Source organism: Sorex fumeus, unplaced genomic scaffold (genome assembly GCF_029834395.1).
Source record: "Sorex fumeus unplaced genomic scaffold, SorFum_2.1 ptg000081l, whole genome shotgun sequence".
Taxonomy (NCBI): domain Eukaryota; kingdom Metazoa; phylum Chordata; class Mammalia; order Eulipotyphla; family Soricidae; genus Sorex; species Sorex fumeus.
This window is the reverse complement of record NW_026606138.1, coordinates 10,264,438-10,288,377: the sequence shown is the minus strand read 5'-3', so window position 1 is coordinate 10,288,377 and position 23,940 is coordinate 10,264,438. Positions and strand designations below refer to the sequence as shown.

The 23,940-nt window shown below is 47.8% G+C and overlaps 1 protein-coding gene across 2 annotated transcripts in view; it reads right to left on the bottom strand.

Moving 5' to 3' along the window:
- Nucleotides 1-21,936, bottom strand: part of GNS (glucosamine (N-acetyl)-6-sulfatase) — a 42,043-nt gene extending 20,107 nt beyond the window's left edge. For both annotated transcript variants that reach the window (XR_008794806.1, XM_056130751.1), the window contains exons 1-8: nucleotides 21,735-21,936; nucleotides 13,376-13,435; nucleotides 10,056-10,262; nucleotides 7,197-7,262; nucleotides 6,501-6,599; nucleotides 3,930-4,097; nucleotides 2,046-2,128; nucleotides 89-207 (exon numbers count right to left, since the gene is read on the bottom strand). Coding sequence is in view for 1 of the 2 variants with exons in the window: in XM_056130751.1 (XP_055986726.1) it covers nucleotides 89-207; nucleotides 2,046-2,128; nucleotides 3,930-4,097; nucleotides 6,501-6,599; nucleotides 7,197-7,262; nucleotides 10,056-10,262; nucleotides 13,376-13,435; nucleotides 21,735-21,914 (982 nt within the window). In the remaining variant the exon portion in view is untranslated. The remainder of the gene's footprint in view (nucleotides 1-88; nucleotides 208-2,045; nucleotides 2,129-3,929; nucleotides 4,098-6,500; nucleotides 6,600-7,196; nucleotides 7,263-10,055; nucleotides 10,263-13,375; nucleotides 13,436-21,734) is intronic.
- Nucleotides 21,937-23,940: the final 2,004 nt, after the last annotated feature.

Sequence of the window (23,940 nt, the reverse complement as noted above, 5' to 3'; positions counted from 1 at the left end):
ACGCTGGCCCACCCGGCTCTGCTCCTGGGCCCGGAGTGCTGCTGACGGGGTGAGAGGGGAGTGCCGTGCCTCTCCACCTCCACCTTACCTGTGTGAAAGCCGTTGTCTGAGGTGTAGAAGATGTAAGTGTTGTTGAGCTCCCCGTTGAACTCCAGTCTCTTGATCAGTTTCTCCACGAGGTCATCAACCGAGAGAAGAGTCTGCCACCTGGATGCAGACAGAGGGGACCCATTGAACTTGATGGCTCAAGTGCTATCTCGGCCTGTTCTCCTCCCCACCAGAAACACCCCAAAATACAAAACCCTCACACACAGACAAACCCCCCCTGGGGGGCAGGAGGGACGGTGCTGGAGCTCATCCAGCATGCGGACGCCCAGGTTCCATCCACAGCATGCGGCGATGGAGCAGGGGCTGAGCAGGGAGCAGCCACCCAGCACCGTCAGGCGTGGCGCCCAACTCAGAACCACTCCCCCCTAAAAGCCCAAGCACCAAACTGCCTTCCCCGGTCTCTCACTGGAAAAAGGAAAATTTGTTCCAAATTTAACCATATCCACAAAAATCAACGATGCCTTTTTTGGGGGGGGTGGGCCTCCAGGGCTGTGCTGGTGACCCCTGGGGCTATACCTGGTGGCGCTCGGGAGGACAAAGGGTTCTGGAGATTGAGCCCAGGATGCCTGAGTGTGCCAGGCATGAGTTCCAGCCCTTGATCTATCGCCCTGGCCCTAATCAAAGCTTTTTATCGCCAGCTTTTTTTTTTTTGATCATCACTGGTAATGAGAGTAGAGATAATGAAAAGAACACCTGTCAACTGTGCACTGTTCATACAGATGAATTCAAGTAACAGTGCTTAAAGGTCTCAAGTAAGGGCTGGCAAACGAGAGCTCAATGATGTGGCTATTGCTTTAAAACTGGGGTAAAAAAAAAAAGGGGGGGGCCTGACATAAAATTCACCCTCTTAATTTTTTTTTTCTTTTTGGTCATACCCGGTGATGCTCAGGGGTTATTCCTGGCTTTGCACTCAGGAACTACTCTTGGCGGTGCTCAGGGGACCATACGGGATGCTGAGAATCAAACCCAGGTTGGTCACATGCAAGGCAAACGCCCTACCTGCTGTGCTATCACTCCAGCCACCCTCTTAACAATTTTTAAGTGTGCAGATCAACCACATTAAGTAAATTCACACAGTGAAACAACTCTCTGGAACACTTTCATCTTTCCTATCTGCAAAGGTATGCCCATTAGATAACAATTCCCTGGCTAGTTCTAGGAGGCTTTGCTGGGACAGTCGCCCTGGTTTGCCTCTGTACTGTCTGTGGCTCTATCGCGCTCTGTGGCAGCGTCCAGCAGCTGTGACACAGACACGGCCTGAGGCTCACAGGAACTACCAGCTGCCCCTCCACAGAAGGCATGCCACCACTCGCCTAACCCAAACGCATGAGAGACATGAATGGAGTTTTAAAAAATTGACTTTAAAAGAACATACGGAAAATTCCAAACAGCAAAAGCAAAATTTTGGTAAATATTAGCACAAGCAAATATTGGTGCACACTGCTGGGTCTTATGCAAACACTGGGCTGATCTGTGAGCAAATTTTTCTTTAGGAGCTTTTATTATTTTTTTTCTGCTTTTTGGGTCACACTTGGCGATGCACTGGGGTCACTCCTGGCTCTGCACTCAGGAATTACTCCTGGCGGTGCTCGGGGGACCATATGGGATGCCGGGGATGAAACCCAGATCGGCCTCATGCAAGGCAAACGCCCTACCCGCTGTGCTATCACTCTGGCCCCTGAGTGAATTTTTCTTTAGAAGCTCTTTAAACTCACACTTCCGTTTGCAATTAGCTCCAATAAGTAATAAAAAGGGCTGTGCCAGGTCCAACGACAACTGCATCTGCCTGCAGAGGCAGCTGGTTTCTGTGTCAAGGTCTCGCCCACCAACTTGCTGTCCTGCCTCTGATTCCATCTCAGAGTCAATACCCACGTGCTCAGCCCCCACTCACAGGCGCACTCAAAGATCTCTCAAGCTGAGAAAGGCACAGTGCTCACCTTTTCCTAAACGCATTATCTAAAAACTGGATTGAGGAATTCGTCATTGGGGTCTTGGCTTGCCTAATTAACCAGTGCTTGTTCTGAAATTTAAAGGGGAAAAAAGTCATTATCGAGTCAAACAACCAAAGTACATAATGAAAGGTTCATTACAACAACAACAAAAGGAAGCAACTAACTTCAACTTGTTTTTGTCTGTAGACTCTCACTGGTTTTTTGGGTACTGGGAGGACCACAATGTGTCAGGGTTCTAACCTGGGACTTTCAGCCTGCAGAGAACGTGTGCTCCAGCCCGCCACGCCATCTCCCCGACCCTCTACCTCAAACATGTTAAAGCTAAGGCTTCCTCCTCCCCTTGTTTCCTCTTGACTCATGTTTATAAAAGATTTTCTTACATCAACACTCATTTGTTGATTTTTACTGCTGATTCTTTTCTCTTTTTTTTTGCTTTTTATGTCAAACCTGGCAGTGCTCAGGGGTTACTTCCAATAGTCACTGGGCACAACTCAGCGCCGGGGATGGAATCTGGACCCCACACAGGCAGAGCTCATGCTTCGACTCATGAAGCCATCCCCCCTCCCGCTGGCTGGGCCACCCTTCCGAAGGGGGAAGCCCTGGAATCCTGTGTTAACAGGACAGTAATGCTTATTAGCAAAAAATGGAATCAGTTAAAATGAGATACACTCCCTGGACTTTCCTATCCGTGATAACGATCACCCCAAGTCAAGTCAGGGGGAAATCTCTTCACAGCAACTTCTTAAAACTATGTCTAAATCTGGAGGCTTCGCTCCTCCCCACCTTATTTAAATAAAATCACATGTTTCAAAATAAAAACATTCCAGAATTAACACAGTCATTAATTCTGTGCCCCCTACTCCTAACACCCTAAGTGGAGACTTTCCAAACTGCACTCACGTGGAGAATGTTACACAGCACACCCTCTATTGGAAATCCACCCCGGGCCATATAGAACTGAATGTGAAAGCCCCCACAGGGAGACTGCTCTAATCTAAAGTTTCTAACTCACCTGGTCAGGGGAAGCCTATTCGCCTCTTTTTGCCACAGTCTGAGAATGGTCCTCTAGTTTGAAACCCAGTTCCCTCGGCTTTACTTACCTTTTAACCCAACTTTACAATGACACTCAACAAACACATCTCCATGTATGTGTCAGACAGCCTGCCGGAAGTTCCTAACTACTTTAATCCACACAGCAGTCACATGAGGGAGCAAGAGCCCCCACTTCACAGAACTAAGCCAGGCCTCGTTCTCAGGGTTCAGTCACTCACCCAGGAGGCAGCAGTGCTGAGCCTGAGACTGAATCACAAGCAACAGAGATAGATTCCCAGGTGAAGGGCCGGAGACAGTCACTGGCTTCTGCCTTTGAGTAAGTAAACAGCCCTGATCCCCCGGGCCTGGGAGGCACATATTTAAATGACAGCCCTTAATTATATGCCCCCATTGGCTCATTTCTTCACTCAACTCTCCTTCCTAAGCACCGTGAGCCGAGCCATCCCTCTGCTTTCCATGCTCCGGGCCTGGTAAGAGCAAGGAGGTGCTGAGGCCCAAGTCAGCTCTGAGAGACATCTGCACCAGCAGGAAGGAGCACACACTGTTAGCAGGAGAGCCTGCAGTCAGGAAGACTTTCTGTAACATTCTCTGTACACACCCTAGCTGCTCACTGGATCTGCGGTGGGAACTTGGTCTTGGCTACTGAAGCAGGTTGATACTATATTGGAGGAGACCGGGGGGGGGGGGGGGGGGGGGGGACCACACACGACACTGACTCTAAGAGATCCCAGCGACACGGCTCTGACGTGTCCATCCCAGGTCTATCAGGGTCAGTCGTACCGAGCGTGGCTTAACTCAAGAGTCAGGGGAAGCTACCGTTCCATGGATGTTGAAGTTCTTGCTTCGTGGTGCAGAGACGTTCTGGAAAGCCTTCTGGTACTGGGGGGCGGCAGTCCAGGGGGAGTGGGGTGCAGGAGTGGAGATCATCATGAAGAAGGGCTCGGAGTTGGCCTTGTAGTCCAGGAAGTCCAGGGAGACGTTAGCCTGACACACACAAAGATTTGTCATCCCAGACCCTACACAGCAGCTGAAGACAGGACAGATACAAGTCTCCTGGCGAACAGGGGTATGGGGTACCAACAGCTTCCAACCCACCTCAGCACACAATTTATGTCATGTTGTTGGAAAACATTTGGCTTTTTTTTTTTTTCTTGGGTGGGGGGGAGTTCACACCAGCAGTGCTTAAGTCTTACTCCTGCTCTGTGCTCAGGGACCACTCCTGGCAGGCTGGGGGAACCATATGCAGTGCTGGGTTTAAACCTGGGCCAGCTGCATTAAAGGCTAGTGTCTTACTGCCGTAGTACTGCTCCAGCCCAAATAATTGGCTTTCAATCAGTACTCAGAATGTGAAAAGCAAACCATCCTAAGACAGTAATGAAGACCTTGATTTTACATGAACCAGAACTATAAACTACCCCTAAGAAAAAAATAGTACGATGGCCATTTTAGTATTGACTTACATAAACTCTGCTTTGAATATATACATTTAAAGCTTTATAGTGAAAGGCTTCAAGTAAAAAGAGTGCCAATTTAATTTTCAACAATGGTAAAGGCGGCTTAAGTTATCTTAACTTTACAAAAAGTATACAGAGAGTTATGGCACCTGAAGTAGCTAAACTAAATATTAAGTCAAAATACAACACACCATAGCTCTAAATGATATGGACTCAATTTGTTTGTTTTTGGTCACACCTGGTGGTGCTCAGGGGTTACTCCTGGCTCTGCACTCAGGAATTACTCTTGGCGGTGCTCAGGGGACTCTATGGGATGGTGGGAATCGAACCCCGGTCAGCCGCATGAAGGAAGATGCCCTACCCGCTGTACTATTGCTCCGACCCTGGACTGAATTTTTCACTTGCTTATCTGAGGTCAACAAAAACTCCCCTCTTAGAGGTTTTTCTTTCCCCTTTTTAAAAAAGGTTAGAGCAATATCACAGTGGGTAGGGCATTTGCCTTGCATGAGGCTGACCCGGGTTCGATTTCTCCGTCCCTCTCGGCGATCCTGGTAAGCTACCCAGAATATCCCACCTGCACGGCAGAGTCTGGCAAGCTCCCCGTGGGGGTATTTCATATGCCAAAAACAGTAACAACAAGTCTCACAATTTGTTGTGAGATGTTACTGGTGCCCGCTCGAGCAAATCGATAAACAATTTTAGGTCACACCTGGTGGTGCTCCTGTATCTGCACTCAGGAATTACTCCTGGTGGGACTCAGGGGACCATATGGGACGCTGAGGACTGCACCTGAGTAGGCCACAAGCAAGGCAAGAGCCCTTCCCGCTGTACTATCTCTCTGGTCCCCGCTTCTCATTGTTCTAGCTGATTCCATCTTCATACTTTCCTGAACACTGAACCCCGACATTGTGGCCGTACTGATTTCCTGCCACTGTCCTACCCACCTGACTCAGCCCGGCAGCTTCCTCAAGGTCCCTGGAACACATCAGGCACTCATGCCACAAGGCCCTCACAGGGTAGGCCCCTCTGCCTGTGGCACTCGCCCCTCTCACCAATGCAGCTTCTTCTCGTCTCCCTCAGGTTTCTGCTTCAAGATCACCCGACTCAGCCCCATCACTCTGCTACCCCAACTGATCACCACCTAATGGGACAATCAAGGACTGTGTGCAAACATGCACATATGTGTAAATACAATCTAGATTCAGGGGGGCTAGAGCGATAACACAGTGGGTGGGGCGTTTGCCCTGCATGGGGCCAACCTGGGTTCAATTCCCAGCATTCCATATGATCCCCCAAGCACTGCCAGGAGTAACTCCTGAGTGCAAAGTCAGGAGTAACACCTGTGCACCGCCAGGTGTGATCCCAAAAGCAAAAAAAAAAAAAAATATCTAGATTCAGGAACTTTGCTTCAGTGACTGCTTAATACCTGCTCTAACCTGTACTGAATTACTTGATAAGTGACTGCTCCCTGGAGGCTGTGGCTAGAAGGCACGTTGGGTGGGAAAGGAAAATACCCAATTCACCGGATTTTAGTGGTTTTCTAAGACACAAAACGCCTGAAGAGCTGCCCACATTCCTATCCCTGACCCTCCTGATGAGTCCCTAAAGCTGTCCTCTTAAACATGACTGAAATTGGGAGGGAAGGGTAGGAGCCCCTACAAAGTAAAACCTCTTCAAAGTAATCTCTAATCTTAGAGATTAGCCTTTAGAACGGGGATTTGTTGCTGGAATTTCAAGAACATTAGATCCGACTCTGGCTTACAAACAGAAATTGCTCCTGGGAGCTTTGTAATCAGCTAGAAATGCTCTTTGGCAGCTGACCAAGCTATCACACATTCCTGTTCCCAACACGAATAAACCAGCTGGAGGCTCTTCAGGCGGGGGTCCTCACTCAAGCTGGCACCAGACCGGCAGGACAGAGCCCGCGACTTACCAGGACGTCCGTCAGGTAGTCCACACTGTAGTTCTCGCCATGCCTCCGCGCCTTCCCGTTGATAGAGAGGGTGTAATTATAGTATTTAGAATTCTTTTCCTGTTAAAGAAATGGAAGTTTGTTATGAGGTCAGCATACAAAATGAACGCTGGAATCCATGCTGGGCTCAACTATTCTGTTTAAATCAAGATAAAGACTTTCAAAGAAAGGGAATCACTGAAGTCAATACTGCACTGAATTTTTGACCCTGGTTTCATTAGTTACCAGCATAGTTTCCATAATATGTCCTACTTTTAATTTATTCAAAAATTATTTTTTGGTTTATGGTCACACCCAGCAATGCTCAGGGGCTTCTACGGGCTCTACTGAGGAATCACTCCTGGCAGTGCACAGAGGACCATAAAAAAAAAGCAGGGATGAAGCCCGGGGTTGGCTGTGTGCAAGGCAAGAACCCTGACCTCTGTACTATCTCTCCAGCCCCTTAAGTCCTACTTTTAAAAGCCAGAAGTACATTGTGAAAAGCAGGAAAGAGAGCCCAGAAGGAAGTAACTCACAAATTAATGCTTTCTTTTGAAGACAGAAAACAGCTGATCATAAAAGCAAACCAGTTATGTCAGTATTAGAAGACAATTCAAGACCATATCTCGTACCTACTAGGGCAATGTGAGACTGTCACTGACTTCAATCATCACTCACCAAGGCGTACCAGTAGCTCCAGCCCAGAGGAACATGTTCTAGTCCACCTGCGTCTGGGGCTCCGTACTGAAAACCAAGACAAGCAGGGCATTAGGCTCCAGACATCACCATAAGATCAGGAACAAAAAGGAAACTTTTAAAGAAATCTACCGGTCAAACACAGGAGTTCAACTTTTTTAAATTTTTGGCATATAGACAGTGAAAAACTGTTCCTTTAAACACAACTTAAAACACTAGAAGACAATTACCCTAGGTGCTTCTCTGAAACAGGAGTAGCAAACTAGAGCTGACAGAAATATCTAGCGTTGCAACTTTGCACTAGAAAAAATTTTCCCAATCATTAAAAAAAACATAAAAAATCAATCAGAGTTCTTTTATGTCAGGCAACAGTTACACAAAATTCAAATTCCAGTGACAAAGTTTCATCAGGACATTCATGCTCACTGGTTTCTGTATGTCTATTTTTCCATATGTCTATTTTAGCTACTTTTACGCTGATGGCAGGATTGAACTGCTGCAACTGAGAGAAGGCCTGGAGAGTCTGAAATATTTACTGTCTGGTCCTATACAGGAAGTGTTCACAGACTAGAGTTCACAGATCATGGAGCATAAACTTAATGGCATAACCTTAATAGTCCAATGAAGCATGAGACAAATAACAAAATAATCAAGAGTATGAGCTACATGTGTCAAAGGTCAGTGATGCCACGGATGAAATCTACTTTTAAAGCCCAACCTGTCTGATAAAAAGACTAAGTGAGGAGTCCAGAGAAGCACCCATTTTCTGTGGATGGGGTTTAATGCCACTTACTGAATGTAGAATTTAACCCTTATGAACTAAATCTTTGTACTTTAAAGATTTCTTCTAATTTTATACACACATTAAATGATCTCTAATATGTAAAGTAATATAAGTTCTCTTTATGACCCCAGAGCATTAACCCAATGATCCCGTATTCATACTTAGATCTCATTTTTTTTTAAAGTCTTTGGGCCACACCTAGCGATGCTCAAGGGTATTCCTGGCTCTGTGCTCAAGAAGCATTACTCCTGGTAATGCTCAGAGGGATCATATTGAAAGATAGCCCCATGACAATTGGGCCCTAGCAAAGCAAGTCCCAGCCCATATCCCGCCCTGCAGCTGCGGCAGGCTGACAACACCAGGTACCCCCATCTCCTCCTTGCCCCTGGAATTCGCCAGATAAGGCCACAAGGTCGGAGAAGGCCTAATGAGGTATTTTCTTGCCCTGGAATTCACCTAATAGGGCCATAAAGCCAGAAAAGGCCTAACTGGCTGCCCGTGGGGATGGCCTGGTGACCTCTACAGAAGTGAGTGGCTGGTGCTGATGGCTTGTTGCAAAATGACTGGCTGCCTGCGTGCAGCATCTAATGTGATAATTCAAATGTATTGGGTGATTTGTGCGCGGGCTTTTCTGAAATGCACGGGAAGATGCCCTATAAAAAGCCCCCTTTGAAGAGTCTCGGGGCTCTCGGTCATGCTGTGAGCCCGAGCATGCTCGAATAAACCTCTTGCTTTTGCATGGACTTGGTCTCTCAGAGTTTTCCTTGACAGGTGAGGCTGTCCTGAGTTCGGACCCTAACAATATGAGATGCTGGGGACCAAACTCGGATGGGCCAAGTACAAGGCAAGTGCCCTACCCACTGTACTCTGTCTCCATCCATTGGTTCTCGTAATTCTTCTCTAATGGATTTCAAATCAACAAGACGGCACATTTTCCCAAACTGTGGAGGAGGAGGTGAATTTACTGAAAACTGTATCTCTAGGAACCACAGATAAAGTATCTAAGAAAATGTACACTTTCCCTGTCCTATGTGCCCATTTCACTCAACCAAAAACCCAACGACTCTGAAGCACCAATTTCCTTAAGTTTGATTCCTGACAAAAAGCTCGGGCTAGTGTGGTGGACGGGGGCCACAGCAGCTGCCCTGGTGGGCTAATGAGCATCCCGCCCGCCCTCCTGGTCCTTAAGACTGACACGCCCACTGCCCAGGCACAGGCTTCAAAAGCCCAACACTCAGGATCTGGATGCTTTCCCGCATACTCACCTGTCCACATTTTATTCCCTTTACTCAGATTAGAAAATAAGCTAAGGAGCTGGAGAGATAACACAGGGGTTAAGGCATTTGCCCTGCCCGTGGCTGACCCCGGTCTGACCTCCACACCTCAACGGTCCCCCAGCACCACCAGATATGATCCCTGAGCACAGCTGGGGGTGGTCCCCTCTGCTCCCCCCCCCCAAAAAAAATGGGCTGAGCATTTAAGTTACATTAATTCAGGAAGGGCTTTAAGTGGAAAAAATAATCTTCAGTCTCATCATGATAAAGAGGAAATGGAAACAAAAATACCATGACTGCCACATGACAAGCAATTCTGGAGGAAAAGGGAAGATGCGTGAGACAGCAGTAGTTTGAGGACAACATTTAGAGCTCCAGGGTAACTTAAAGGAAAAGTGACTGCAGGGCCCAAGAGACCGTACAATGGGGCTGAGCACAGAACTGCATGAGGAAGGCTCAGATTCTATCCCCGGCACTGCACGTGGCCCCCGGGCATGGGCAGGAGCAACTTTGAGCAACGAGCCAGAACAGTCCCTGAGCAGGGCTTAAAAACAGAACAAAATGGACAAAAGAGTAACCATAGGACCCTAATTCACGTAAACATGTTTATGTAAATTAAGCTTGCTTTTAATGGGGAGAATAGGAGAAAGCCACTTATACTGATCATTAAACCTCTTAACATGAATTCAAACTAATTTAAAAAAAAAGTTACAAGTTGACTCACATTCTGAAAACTGTTTTTTTTTTTTTAAAAAAAAAGGAAGCGACACGCATTCACCATACCTCATTTAAATATTTCCCTGCAAAAAAGGTTTGGTAGCCACACATGGATCTGAGTATTGCTGGGAAAGTGTGTGGCTCTTGGATCTTCTGCCAGGATGCGCTACTGCAGTTTCCCTCTAGCGTGTTGTTGACAACGTGATGATTATGCGGGTACTTCCCTGTCAGGATACTGGCTCGGCTGGGACAGCAGAGAGCACTTGGCACATACTATAAAGGGAACAGAAGCAAGAAGGACAAAGTTACACAAGACTGACTTCTAATTTCTGAAACAATGAAGAAGGTTACTCAAAAATCTTAAGTTTGAATGGTCAGCTGCTCAGGGAACACAAGTTTCCTTCACACACAACACACCTAAGGCCTAAGTCAGTGTGAAGACAGTAAAGCAGATAAAGTCAACCAAGAGACACATCCTTTTCCACAGGAAAACAATTATTCCAATGTCATCTGCCAAAGAGATAATAGTTACAGCAAGGGGCAGGGCACCGGGGGAGTTGGAGCTTAACCAAAGAGGAAGACTCTGATTTGACTCTAACATAAGAGAGGCGAGGAAGTTCACTGTTAGGTCAATTTGCAGTTTTATCTATTCTCTGTAACACTGAATGAGATACATTTTATTTTCTACTCTGCTTCTATTATTGTCTGCCACCAAAAGACTTACCCCATTCTACCCCAGCTGGTCTGTATTTGGACTTAATCCACATCACTGAGCCACTTTAAAGGTTAATACTAGCGCCAACAGGGAAAGAATGCGCATTAGAGCAGCCCTTTGTCAAGATCACTTTTAAATAATTAGCATTTCTCTGGTCTGTCAAATTGGATTTGGAGGGGCAGAAAGAGGGAGGGGGTAACTCTGGGTTGGAAGGGGCACTTTCAGTCCTGACAGGGAGAAGTACTGCCTGGGCATGCTGACCAACAGAACTTCAGTGTGTGCATGTGCTTTGCCCCCTTCTGCCTTGGTCACTGACGACTCGTGACATAGAACCTAACTAAGGAGGATTCAGTCATGCTACAAACACTTCCTAAATTTTACTCATTTTTGTTAACTGTTTGGCATCTGAGATTTCTTTCATTGGCAGCATTTTTTTTTCTTTTGGCTTTTTGGGTCACACCCAGCAATGGTCAGGGGTTACTCCTGGCTCTGCACTCTGGCGGTGCTCAGAGGACCATATGAGATACTGGGGATGGAACCCATCGGCCTCATGCAAGGCAAGTGTCCTACCTGCTATAATATCGCTCTGACTCCCTCCGGGCCTATTTTCTCCCCTGTGTTACATAGTTTACTGTTTCTTCATAGTGTGTGTATCACTGTATCACTGTCATCCTGTTGTTCCTCGATTACTCGAACGGGCGCCAGTAACATCTTTATTCTTCCCAGCATGAGATTTTTTTCCCCCCAGCATGAGATTCTAACAGCCTCTCCTTACTCTTCTTTCCCAACAAATGGAGGCTCTCTCAGGGTAAGGGGAATGAGACCTGTTATCACTACTGTTTTGGGCATATCGAGTATGCCACGGGGAGCTTGCCAGATCTGCCCGTGCAGGTGGGATACTCTTGGTAGCTTGCCGGGCTCACCTACTGTCTGAACACCATCAAATCACTGTATCATCCTGTTGTTCATCGATTGCCTCAAGCAGGCCCCAGTAACGTCTCCTTTGTCCTAGCCCTGAGATTTTAAAAAGTGCCACATTCGAGGCTCTTTCAGGGTCAGCAAAATGAGACCCATCATTGTTACTGGTTTTTGGCATATTGAATACGCCACAGGCATTGATAATTATGGAAAATGGGTAGGAAGTGTCTTTATGATGTGTTGTGGCCTGGAGAGTGGCGGCAGTTGGGTAGTGGAGGTCGGCTACCAGGGCTGGGTCCCTTGGGGTGTGGAGGGCTCTCACCCGCCCCACTCTGGGGCGTCCCGAGTGAAAACAGCCTGGCCCAGAGTCCGCACGGAGTCTGCTTCTCCCCCTGACTCCTTGGTAGTGGGAGACCCTTGACTCTGATCCTTTGCCTTCTCCTATCCCAGAACCTGGTGTGTGTGTGTGTGTGTGTGTGTGTGTGTGTGTGTGTGTGTGTGTGAACCCGGTGTGTGTGTGTTGTTTTTTGCTTTTTGGGTAACACCGGCAATGCTCAGGAATTACTCCTGGTGGTGCTGGGGAATCAAACCCGGGTTGGTCAGTGTGTAAGGCAAATGCCCACTGCACTACTGCTCCGGCCCCCATACTGCATTTTAGTAGCTAATAGAGCAACTTAAAAAATAAAATTGCCGTGAGTGTGTGTTCTAGTTGGACATGCTTCCCAACTTAAGCTGTTTCTATGTCAATAAAGTGCCTCTTTTCTTTTTTTTTAAAAAAAAAAGCCTTGATTATTTTATCATCCCAAACAACTTATGAATTTAATGTAATTTTTTTACTCTTATCACAACTGTTTGTTTTGCTTTGAGGCCACACCCTGGTGGTGCTCAGGGTATAAGGGTTTATTTCGTTCTGTGCTCAGGAATCACTCATGAAGGGGCTTGGGGGGACCATAAGGGTTACAAAATATCAATGCAAGGCAAGTGCCCCACCTTCTCACAGAAAAATCTGTGTGTCTTCAATATTTTAGGTGTTTTAATTTTAAGACTCACAAAGTTCTAGACCATTTTTCATATGTCTTGGCCACTTTTAGCATCATATATCGCTGGAGCGATAGCACAGCGGTAGGGCGTTCGCCTTACAAGCGGCCAACATGGCCGACCCGAGTTCGATTCCTCCGCCCCTCTCGGAGAGCCCGGCAAGCTACCGAGAGTATTCGATATGCCAGACACAGTAACAACAAAGTCTCCAATGGAGACGTTACTGGGCCCACTCGAGCAAATCGACGATCAACGGGAGGGCCTTTACCTTTACCTTACCTTATACCGCAAACAGGTCTACCTCCATCTCTGTCTTTCTATGTAATGTGCTGTGTTGGCTATTACCTTTGTCAGGTTTGGTGTCAGGGTTAGCTTTGTAAAGTGGCTTGCAAACACTGGTTATGGGAAAGTTTACAAATATTACTGAGTCTTACAATCCATTTTCAAACCTCTACTAGTGACATTTTACATAAAATTCTCTAATTTTGAGTTAAGGAACCAGATAACTTAGAAAATACTTGCAATTATCTTCAATTTATAAGAATTTAATTCAAATTTAACATTTAACTATTATAAATTAAACATTTATATCTTAGCAGGTAAAGTCTTTTCCCTCAGATCATGCATCTGTAACACAGATTATACAAGACAACCCAAAAGTGTTTCTTTTTCATACAAATACGACTAACAAAATTAAAATAGCTTCAAAACTCACAGCACTGGAGAAAGTCATTCCCATCTCCCCAATGAGAGCCTTTGTTTTCTTTAGCGGGGTCTGCAAAGCAAGCAATTTTCTGTTAGACCATTTCTTCCAAATTACAATGTAAACAGAAAGCAAAACTTCACATATTTTGCATCTTCCACTCAAGCCTTCCCTCCCCACTGGTCAGCTCCTACTGACACGGAGAAACAGCCTAGAGAGTTCTTCGTGATTCTCGAGGAGACTCAAACAGGTTTGGTGACAGTGAGATACTTCCTACACAGACACTCTTGGCATCTTCACGCTTGCAGAAAGAGATAGTTCAAAGCTGGTGACATTATTCTAGCAAACGTTGATTTCCACGTTAAAGAAAACTTTGTTCATCTGTCAACACCCCCTTGTGAGACAGGGAAAACCTATGTCTATTAATTTCTGTTTAGAAGCAGGTTAAGAGACTTCCCTCCTTAGGACACAAATAAGGTAAGAACTTCAAATGTGAAAACCAGAAAGACCCAAAATTTGGAGACACACTCAAATATCAGCCTCTCAACAGGGGAGTCCAGGTTTTCAAATGACGGGCTCTCTGCACTACACCAATGACCACCGAAGGTAGGCAAGGTAGGATGTGAACCAGACATACACGTATGCATCAAGCAAAGGCTATAGGTAGGAGTCATAAGTTACTCATAGCCTTCAAATCTTTTATTCAAAACCCACCATCCTGAAAAGCACAAAGAAATAAAATCATTTTAAAAATAATTTATGCTAAATAAAAGCATAAATCCATTTTCAAATCCTAGAGGGGAGATATTGGTATGAGATGGACATTTAAACGGTCATTTAAATAACAGGAACACTAAATCATCTGTATTCAGATTCCAAACAGCAAGAAAGGGCCATTGAAGAGCATCATCTCAGATGTATTTTAGGAGTCAATTATGATTCTGAAATATCTGTGAAACCTTAGTTCATAATGACTGCAGTTCAAGGTACATTCTGTGTGTATTTCTTGAAAGATAATCCAAACATGATGACAGTAGTCTCTCATTTTTAGCACTATGTCAATGACTTGCCCCATTACATACAGCAGGAAGCAAAAAGAAATCTTTAAGTTTAAAGGAAACAAATTCTAACTTATTCAAAAAGAGCTCTGAGGATTTCATGAGTATATTCATATGGTTCCCAGAAGATTCTGTAGATCAAGGCTCCTTAATCTTTTCCCTTTTAAATCCCTTTTCTCTCTAGGAATTTTTATGCGACCTGGAGTACATAGGCATATGTAATAGGTACACATATTAAACATTTATTGACAATAAATCATAAATCAAGAGCATTTCTTTTTTAAAGGCTGTGGCCACAGTTTAAGCAGCAATGCGCCAGACCAGAACTTTTTTTTCCAACAGCCACTTTGCAGAGCAGTGTTGGGCCACACGAAATATCCTGCCAGTCCATGAAAAGTTACCTTGCTATGTTTGAATAAAATTTTGATTTTATAACATCACATTTAAAAATATACATTATTTTCTTTTATTTCTGCCTTAGCAATGCACAAAATATTTCTATTTTACCAGTCCACAGTTGCGAGAACGTTGAAAACCATGGCCAGAGATGTAGCAGGTGTTTGGCAACCTTCAGTGGCAGCGTTTACAGCCAACCATCACAGCACACCCTTCAGGCCAGTGACCTTGGGCTGGTGAAGGATTTGGGGTTATAGTGGGGATACAGGAAGGGGATCCGAGGACGGGAAGCATATGGGGAAGAGGGCTTGTGAATTACTGAGATTGAACTTTCAGACTGTCTAATGGGCATGCAAAGCAATTGAAGAACGGTCCAGCCCACACTGTGTGGTTTTATGCACTTAGGAGACACACACGTGTGTGCCAGGCACATCCAGCGAACAGGGAACAGAGGGCTCCTGCCCTAGGGTCCTTGTGTTCTTGGGACTTAAGCAAGTAACAAGTAAACATTCATTTTAGGGGGGCCGGAGAGATAGTACAGCAGGTAAGGTGTTTGCCTCTCAGGCGGCTGCCGAGAGTTTGATCCTCCAACAAACACACCACATGTGGTTCCCAGCCCTCTGAAGCTCTGAAGTTGTCCCTGAGCACAGAGTCAGGAGTAAGCCCTAAGCACTGCTGGATGTGGCTCCAAAAAAAAAAAAAAACAAGCAAAAAACCCATACACTTCAGACATCAGAAAGTGTTATGAAGAGAATAAACCAGGAGGACCCGATTGCAGATGATGGAAGGGAAGAAAGAACTTATTAGATGGGTGGCCGAGAAAGGGCTCATTCAGTAGGGCATTTTGATAATTGAGAGGCGCCAGGTGAGTTAGCCTTGCAAAGGTCCCAGAGGAGCGAACAGACTGCCAGAGGAGGGGCACATGTGAGGGAGGAAGGGAGCGGAGCAGTGACGGCAGGGTGGGTCAGACAAGGCTACGGATACAGGCAGGAGCGAGGCCATGTCATGGGCTATCCAGGAGTTAGACTTCAGAATAAGAAATGTACTTTCCAGGCCAGAGCAACAGTATAGTGGACACTATCTGCCTTGCACACGTTGAGCCAGGTTTGATCCCCTGCATCCCACATGGTGCCTGAAGCCACTGGGAGTGATTCCTGAGTGCAGTAGTCAGGAGTTAGCCATGAGCACACTGGGTGTGGCCCCAAAACAAAAAAACAAAATTTATGTTAATCCTCACACTATTCTAGCAGCAATGCAAATGAAAACCAAATCCAGGGCTTAAGCAAACAACGTTCCCACTAAGGAAGCACACGGAACTGACATGTTTCTGGTCTACGCCAACCTGCAAGCCAAGACTGGAGCAGATAGCACTCTCGGACGGGCACTCTCACGCCTGCATGTGGGTGAATCTAGAATGCTGAAGACTTGCTTCCTGTCCTGGCTCCCATGCGCCATTTCCCTGGAAGTTTTTACAACTCCGGTTGCCAGTGGCTAACTCATTTTAATGAGAGAAACCCCTGTGCTTTCAGCAAAGACATGAAGCACTCTAGTTCCCGTTTATACTCATCACGCCCCTTCCTTGCCTAGGTTTTGACTGAATGTCATCTGTCCTAAAGAATTTTTTTAAGAAAGGCTTTTAGTCTTTTCTTTCAACTCAGTCTGAACTCTCCTCATCCAGACTGCACATTTTCACCTCCACATGAGAAGGAAGCTGCCGTCATAAGCCAGTGGGACACGCGAGGACCCAGGCCGCGGAGCAGTCACCTTCCATGAGCTCAGGGGTCAGACGCCTCCGTGAGGACAGCAGAAAATGCCTGACTTCCTGATTCGAGGAAATGATCTGGAGTGGGGGAGGAGGCTCATAAGCAGTGCTCAGAAAACTCGGGGGCACTCCTGCTGAGAGATACCTGGCCACCAGGCTGCCTGGATCAGTGCCTCGGCCTAGAGATCCTGGAGGATCATGTGACACTGGGCTCAAACTCAGGGCATATCCCTGACCACTGCACTAATTTCCCGGCCCCCAAGAACACTGTAGCATTGTAGCATTGTCCTCCCGTTGATCATCGATTTTCTCGAGCAGGCACCAGTAACGTCTCCATTGTGAGACTTGTTGTTACTGTGTTTGGCATATCGAATACGCCACGGGGAGCTTGCCAGGCTCTCCAAGAGGGGCGGAGGAATTGAACCCGGGTGGGCCGGGTAGGCCACGTGCAAGGCAAATGCCCTACCCACTGTGCGATCGCTCCAGCCCAATAACAACCCTAGTATTTTAAAAATAATTACACCTTAAAAATTTAATCATGTTGACTTCTATTTCAAAATGACTGTAAGTTGTTAATATGTATTACACAGTAAGAAAAGAGCTAAGAGCTATACCTACAAAGCTCTCAATGAAAAACTCAGGTCAGAGATGTAAGATCTAAAAAAAGAGAAACCTGTGCTTCTGTGGCGAAGAGATGTGCTCAGAGAGCTATAACGACAATCATGCAATATTAGTAGATAGCAGGGCCTAAGAGAGAGTGCAGCAGGTAAGTGCTTGCCTTGAGGCTGCTGACCCCAGTCGATCCCTGGAACTACCTGTGGCCCCCAAGTACTGCAGGAGTGATTTCTGAGCACTGCCTGGGTATGACGGGTATGACCCCTGCCCTCCCCCCCACCCAAAAAAAAAACCAAGCCAAAACCAAAACCAATCTAGAAACCTAAACTAAAAAGTAGAGTCCCAGCAGGGAGAACTGAAATAAATCCAGTTGAATATGTACAAGCAGGCTAAGGAGTTCCTTGCCTCACTGACATCCCCAAATGTCACCTGAAGCAACTCTGATCTGCGGAGGTGGCTACACTGGCTGGAAGACCCCAGGTGAGTCATCATCACAGTATCTTACAGAGAAGGGAAAAAAGATCACAAGATACCTAGGTTTTGCCCCCTATTACCCAAGTCAAACTTGCGCAAGTACTCAACCTCCTTTTAGTTTTCTCTGGTGATAAGGCGAAAATACCAACAGCAGAGGCCCCGGGAGCAGCCAGAAGACAGTGTAGGATACCTCACATGCTCACTGACGCCAAGCAGCTTCTCAGATGCTGTTATTATTGCCTTTCACTCAAGTCTGGCCTGAGGAAGCGCACGTCCCCAGAGCTGGGAACACTAAGATCTGACTGATTTCTTTCCTTCAATTTTGCCCCTCTCTCCAGTGTAAACACCAGTAAAGAGCAAGCTACTCCTGGGTCAAAGAAACAATGACCATGCTCAGGGAAGAGGCCACGTTTGTAGTGAGCGAGAATGGAAAAGTCTGAGTGCCCACTCTCTTTTGTGTGTATGTACAGTGCTGGGGACAGAACTCGGGGAAAGGATTCTAGGGCTGACCTACAACCCCATCCCAGAAATCCAATTTTCAAGATCTTATATTTGGGGGGGGGGGGGGTCTTCCAAACAACGTCTGGGGCCAGATAAAGGGGCCACTGCTGGTGACACCTGGGACGAGTGGTGCCGGCCCAGCGGTCCCGTGCTTAGTTGTCATCAGGCCACACCTGGCAGTCCTTGGAAGCTGCGAAGTGCTGGATTGAACTCAGGGCCTCCAATGCCAGGTATGTGCCCCGCCCCTCGAGCTGTGTCCCCTAAAGACATATATATCTGGGGGGTGAGGGGTGTTGGGGCCACACCCAGCAGTGCCTGGGGGCTGATCCCAGCGTCGTGCTTCTGAGTTCCATGTGTTGCTGGGGATTCAGTCTGGGGTTCCTACATGAAGCACATGTGTCCCAGACAACTGAGGCATCTTCCAGACCCCTGAAGACCTTACATTTAAGTGATGAATTTTATTTCACACAGTGACATAAGGTGCCTGTAGGCCGGAGGCTGAATCCCTGGCACTGCCCCAATGCAACCTGGCAACGCTGCCTCCTGGGATCCTTGGCCCCACACGTGTGCCTTCTCCTGCAAACCTCAACTAGGTGTGTTTAAGCACCACAACTAAAGTGAAGGGTATTCAGTAAACGCAACAATCTCTTCCCCAACCCTCCCAATCCCAACACCACGCCCCTCCCTGCACCCCCCCATCCTCCTCCCCCCCCCCCCCCAGCGACAAAAGGGAGTGGAGAGAAATTTTTAAAATACACAAAAACCAAAAAAACACAGAAAGAGCCAAGGGGCTAGGTCATGCTATAGAGCACACTGCCAGCCCTCACAAGATCCCAAGTTCAATCCCCAGCACCATGTGGCTTCCTAACTGTGCTGAAGTGGCCCCAATTAAAATGTCTTTTAAAAAATAATAACGATGTGGGGCTGGAGAGATAGCACAGCGGGTAGGACGTTTGCCTTGCACACGGCCGACCCGGGTTCGATTCCCAGCATCCCATATGGTCCCCTGAGCACCGCCAGGAATAACTCCTGAGTGCAGAGCCAGGAGTAACCCCTGAGCATCGTGGGGTGTGACCCAAAAAGCAAAAAAATAAATAATAATAGTGATGTGAACACTTGGCCTTTAAATTAAGTGCATTAGTCTATACTAAATTATTAGTTTTTAGAGATAACTTGCTTTAAAAAAAAATTCTCAAAAACAACAGTTCCTTTTTTTTTAAAAAAGAAAAAAGGTGCATCATGAGAAGGACAAGTCTGGGAGGTTGGAACCACAGTTAAAAATGAAGCAAAATCCAGGAGGGCAATGAAGTCAATATTCTTCAAATAGTCAGTGGAGCTGGGTAGAAACCAATGAGCAACAAGGCAAGGTGGCAAGACAAGGGTGAGCTGAAATGTAAATATGAGCCAGGAAAGACACTCATACTCTTGGGCAGTTATTCTACATCCCCGATATACATTCATATCGATAGGGCTTGCCTTTACCGGAAACCTTCTATTCTCTATATTACACAGGAAAGCAAAAATGCCGCTTGCTACCAACTAAACTGACCACACAGATCACATAAGGGCTAAACTCAGCAGTTACTAAGCAAGGGTGTTGTTCCTTACCCAGTAAAAGTTAGAAACCCCCTGCTTGAAGCAGTTTCATGCTTCAGCATCTGGCTGAAAAGTACAAAAAGAAACCAATTCTACTACATGTATTTAAAGTTTAAGAGGAACGCCCTACACTGATCAGGGCACTGGTCAAATTTTACCCAGGCCTCCTCCACTAAGAAAGTGGCCGGGGCAGCCACTTCATACATCTTCTTTGAGTAGGGGGCTAGGTAGACGTTCCAAAGGACACTGGTCCCCAATCACTAAAACAGAGAAGTAAAGTTAACTCTGAGAAAGCATGAAACACTCTCATGACAATATCCAACTGATCAGGACCGGGGATGTGTCCGCACATGGCCCTGAGTTGGATTCCTAGGACCACGTTTCCCTGAACCTTACGGGTGACTCAAGAGCACAAGGCCTGAGCACAAGTCTGATGTGGCTCAAAAACTAAAAAACAAGAATTCTCCACACACCTCAACAATATAAAATGGGAGGACTCTACAAGTGCCTCACACATCATGCAGGTGTCCAACTAGGCTAACTGAATGTACTCTGTACTGCACACAAAGCAGTAGTCATAGTTCGACAGATGAGCACATTTCTGCAACTATTTTATTAACATCAAGCACAGACATTGCACCAGGGAACAAAGGCAGAATGGTGGCCGAGGGCTCTCTCATATGACCCTCTCAATCCCAAAGCAAAGCAATCAAGTGGCTCTCAGCACCTGACGCACCTGCTCCTGACAGACTTGACCCAGCCCTCACTGGCCTCCCACATGTGTATCCTCTGTGTGTGTGTGTGTGTGTGTGTGTGTGGTGCGAGCATGAGTCAATCCAGAAGAGTCCAGGACACAGTTTTAAGGTTCAGGACTAGAAGGGGTGCGTGTGTGTGCGCGCGCGCACGTGTGTGCACGCATGAATCAATCCCGTGTTAGTGGTTCAGGACAAGAAGGTGTGTACGTGTGTGTGCATGAGTCAATCCCGAGTAGTTCAGGACAAGAAGGTGTGTGTGTGATGTGTGCATGAGTCAATCCAGAAGAGTTCAGGACGAGAAGGTGTGTATGTGTGTGTGCATGAGTCAATCCCGAGTAGTTCAGGACAAGAAGGTGTGTGTGTGTTGTGTGCATGAGTCAATCCAGAGTAGTTCAGGACGAGAAGGTGTGTACGTGTGTGTGCATGAGTCAATCCCAAGAGCTACAGGACGAGGTGGTGTGTACATGTGTGTGCATGAGTCAATCCCGAGTGGTTCAGGAGGAGAAGGTGTGTACGTGTGTGATGCGTGCATGAGTCAATCCAGAAGAGTCCAGGACACAGTTTTAAGTTTCAGGACTAGAAGGGGTGCGTGTGTGCGCGTGCGCACGTGTGTGCGCGTGCGCACGTGTGTGCACGCATGAGTCAATCCCGTGTTAGTGGTTCAGGACAAGAAGGTGTGTACGTGTGTGTGCATGAGTCAATCCCCAGTAGTTCAGGACAAGAAGGTGTGTGTGTGTGTGTGTGTGTGTGTGAGAGAGAGAGAGAGAGAGAGAGAGAGAGAGAGAGAGAGATGTGTGCATGAGTCAATCCATAAGAGTTCAGGATGCAGTTTTAAGGTTCAGGACAAGGAGGGGTGTGTGTGTATGTGTGTATGTGTGTGTGTGTGTGGTGCGTGCATGAGTCAATCCAGAAGAGTTCAGGACGAGGTGTGTGTGTACGTGTGTGTGCATAAGTCAATCCCGAGTGGTTCAGGACGAGAAGGTGTGTACGTGTGTGGTGCGTGCAGGAGACAATCCAGAAGAGACCCGAGGAAAGCACGGAAAGGAGAGTCCCGCGGCCCCTCGAGGCGTGCGGACCTGCGGAAACCCGGAGCAAACCTGCCCCGGGTGCAGGTGAGCGGCGGCCGGGGAGCCGGGTGGGAATGGGGGGGTGAAGGGGTGGAGAGGGCCGGGGAGCCCCGGTGGCAGGGGCGGGGCAGGGAGAGGATAAGTTACCATGCCGCCGAGCACCGCGTCCTGGTCGTCGGTGAGCAGCAGCACCACGTTGGGCCTGCGGAAGCCGGCCGCGCCCCCGGAGCCCAGCGGGCAGCCGCCCAGCAGCAGCAGCAGCAGCAGCAGCAGCAACGCGGGGCCGCCCCGCCGGGGCCCAGCCCGGGCCGGAGGCGGGAGCCGCATGGCGGGTCGGGCCTGGACCGCGCAGGGGGCCGGAGGGAGAGGCCGGCGAGCGCGGAGAAGAAAGCGCCGGACGACTGAGGCCGGGGCCGGGGTCAGGCGTTCTCCTCGCCCCCAGCGCAATCACGTGAGCCGGGGCACAGGGGGCGGGGCACGCCGTGCGCTCACGTGACGGGCGGCGGGGCGGGGCCAGCGAGGAACCCGGAAGGGGGCGGGGCGGAGCGCGGCCCAGGGGTTCCCGGGCTCCCGCGTCGGGCGGGCAGCTGCGGGGCTCCTCCCGCAGCCGGCGTCAGGGCAGGTGGGGGCGATCAACCGAGAGGAAAGGCCGCGGGGGGCGGCGGCAGGCTGCAAGCGGCCGGGGAGAGAGGCATCGGCCCCTGGGCCACGGCTGCACGCGACCCTGCTTAGCCCCGTCGAGGAACACGTGTCGAGCCTCTCCCCCAACGCGTGAGTTTTTTCGGGCTCTCCTCTGGCTCAGCTGCGGACCCTGGAACCGGACTTTCAGCTCGTCCGCTCGGCTCCCCCCTAGTTATTGCCATTCCTCAGCCCAGTACACCTGAGGACCCGACCGCCTCCTGTTCCTTCGAGTTAAGCAAAAGCGAGCCCCGCCCCCCCCCCGAAACATCCCCGGGTACCCATCCGTCTTATTCGTAATATTTCGGGGAAGGGGGGTCCATGAAAATGGGGCTCCGAATGGTTTCGTTGCAGCACTGCATTTTCCTCTCCACTCCTCCGCTAAAGTCTGGAAACACAGGATCTCTTGGAAGGGGAACCAATGAGCCCTATTCCCAACTCACTCACAACAGGCTGGACTTTCTCTCTCCTGACACGGAGTGAATTTTCTCTGGGCTGAACCTTCCCACCAAGGGGAACACAAGCATGCAACACCCCCGCGTCACTTACTGTGCTATCACGCTGGCCCCAGAAGACAGATTCTTAAAATGAAGTAGGGTTCCACTGCAAGAGAAAATTATACGGAAAATCTGGTCTTTTCCCAGACAGTCAGAATACTGGTTGCATTCAGCAGAACTAGGCAAGGCTAATTTTGCAAGCTGGTGGAATAGCTAACCCCCCACGTACTCAGATTTTAACTCTTCTAGGAGTCTTATAGACTTAATTGTCTATAAAATGAACTTGTTCCAGGGCCCTGTGCCATAGTACAAGCGTTACCACACCACTACAAGAAGCCCATCTTCCCCCTTCCTATAAAGACCTTTTACCATCTGGACTGGGATAACCCAGGTTGTCTGATTCTGGTTCAAGGCTACATGGTAATGTATTTGAGTCCAGAGATTTTGTAAGAAGGTACCCCATTTATTTCAAAGGTTGAACCAGTACTGAGGAAACAGCCCTTTCTGGGACCTTGCAATCTAGGGGTAGAGAGATCTACAATGTAATAAGTCACAGAAGCATATAATTACAAAAAGGAACACAAGGAAGACAGGCTACATGGAAAGAGTATAAGGAGCTAAATTTCAGGGGGTCAGAGACTGACCTTGTCTCTGATAGTCTGACAAAGTTATTTCAGAATGTCTGAGTGACATTCTGAAGTTTTTGTTAATGTAATAGTGGGCATGGGATGTTTCTTGAGGCAGAGAGCACAACATGTGCAAAGGTACTGAGCTGTTGTGTTCCAAGAACTGAGAGAAGGAGCCAGAGAGATAGTACAACTGGTAGGGCACTTGTCTGGTGTGCGGCCAACTGGGATTTTCTCCCTGGCACTACATATGGTCTCCTGAGCCTCCCAAGGAGTGATTCCTGAGTGCAGACCAAGAAAAAAAATATAACCCTGTACATCACCAGGTAATGCCTGAAAACCAAAACCCCAAACAAAAGAATTAATAGAAGACTGACTAACTTGTCGGGGCACCTCTGAGGGGCAGTTGATTCCCTCCATCCATCTCAGTAGAACCCGGGCAGCCAAAAACCTCCAAAATGCAATCGCCGCCATGCTTGTGGCCATCTCCACAGGCTCAGGAGGGGCCTCATTCATGAGAATAAATCTGCTGAAGAACTCAGGTATTCAGTT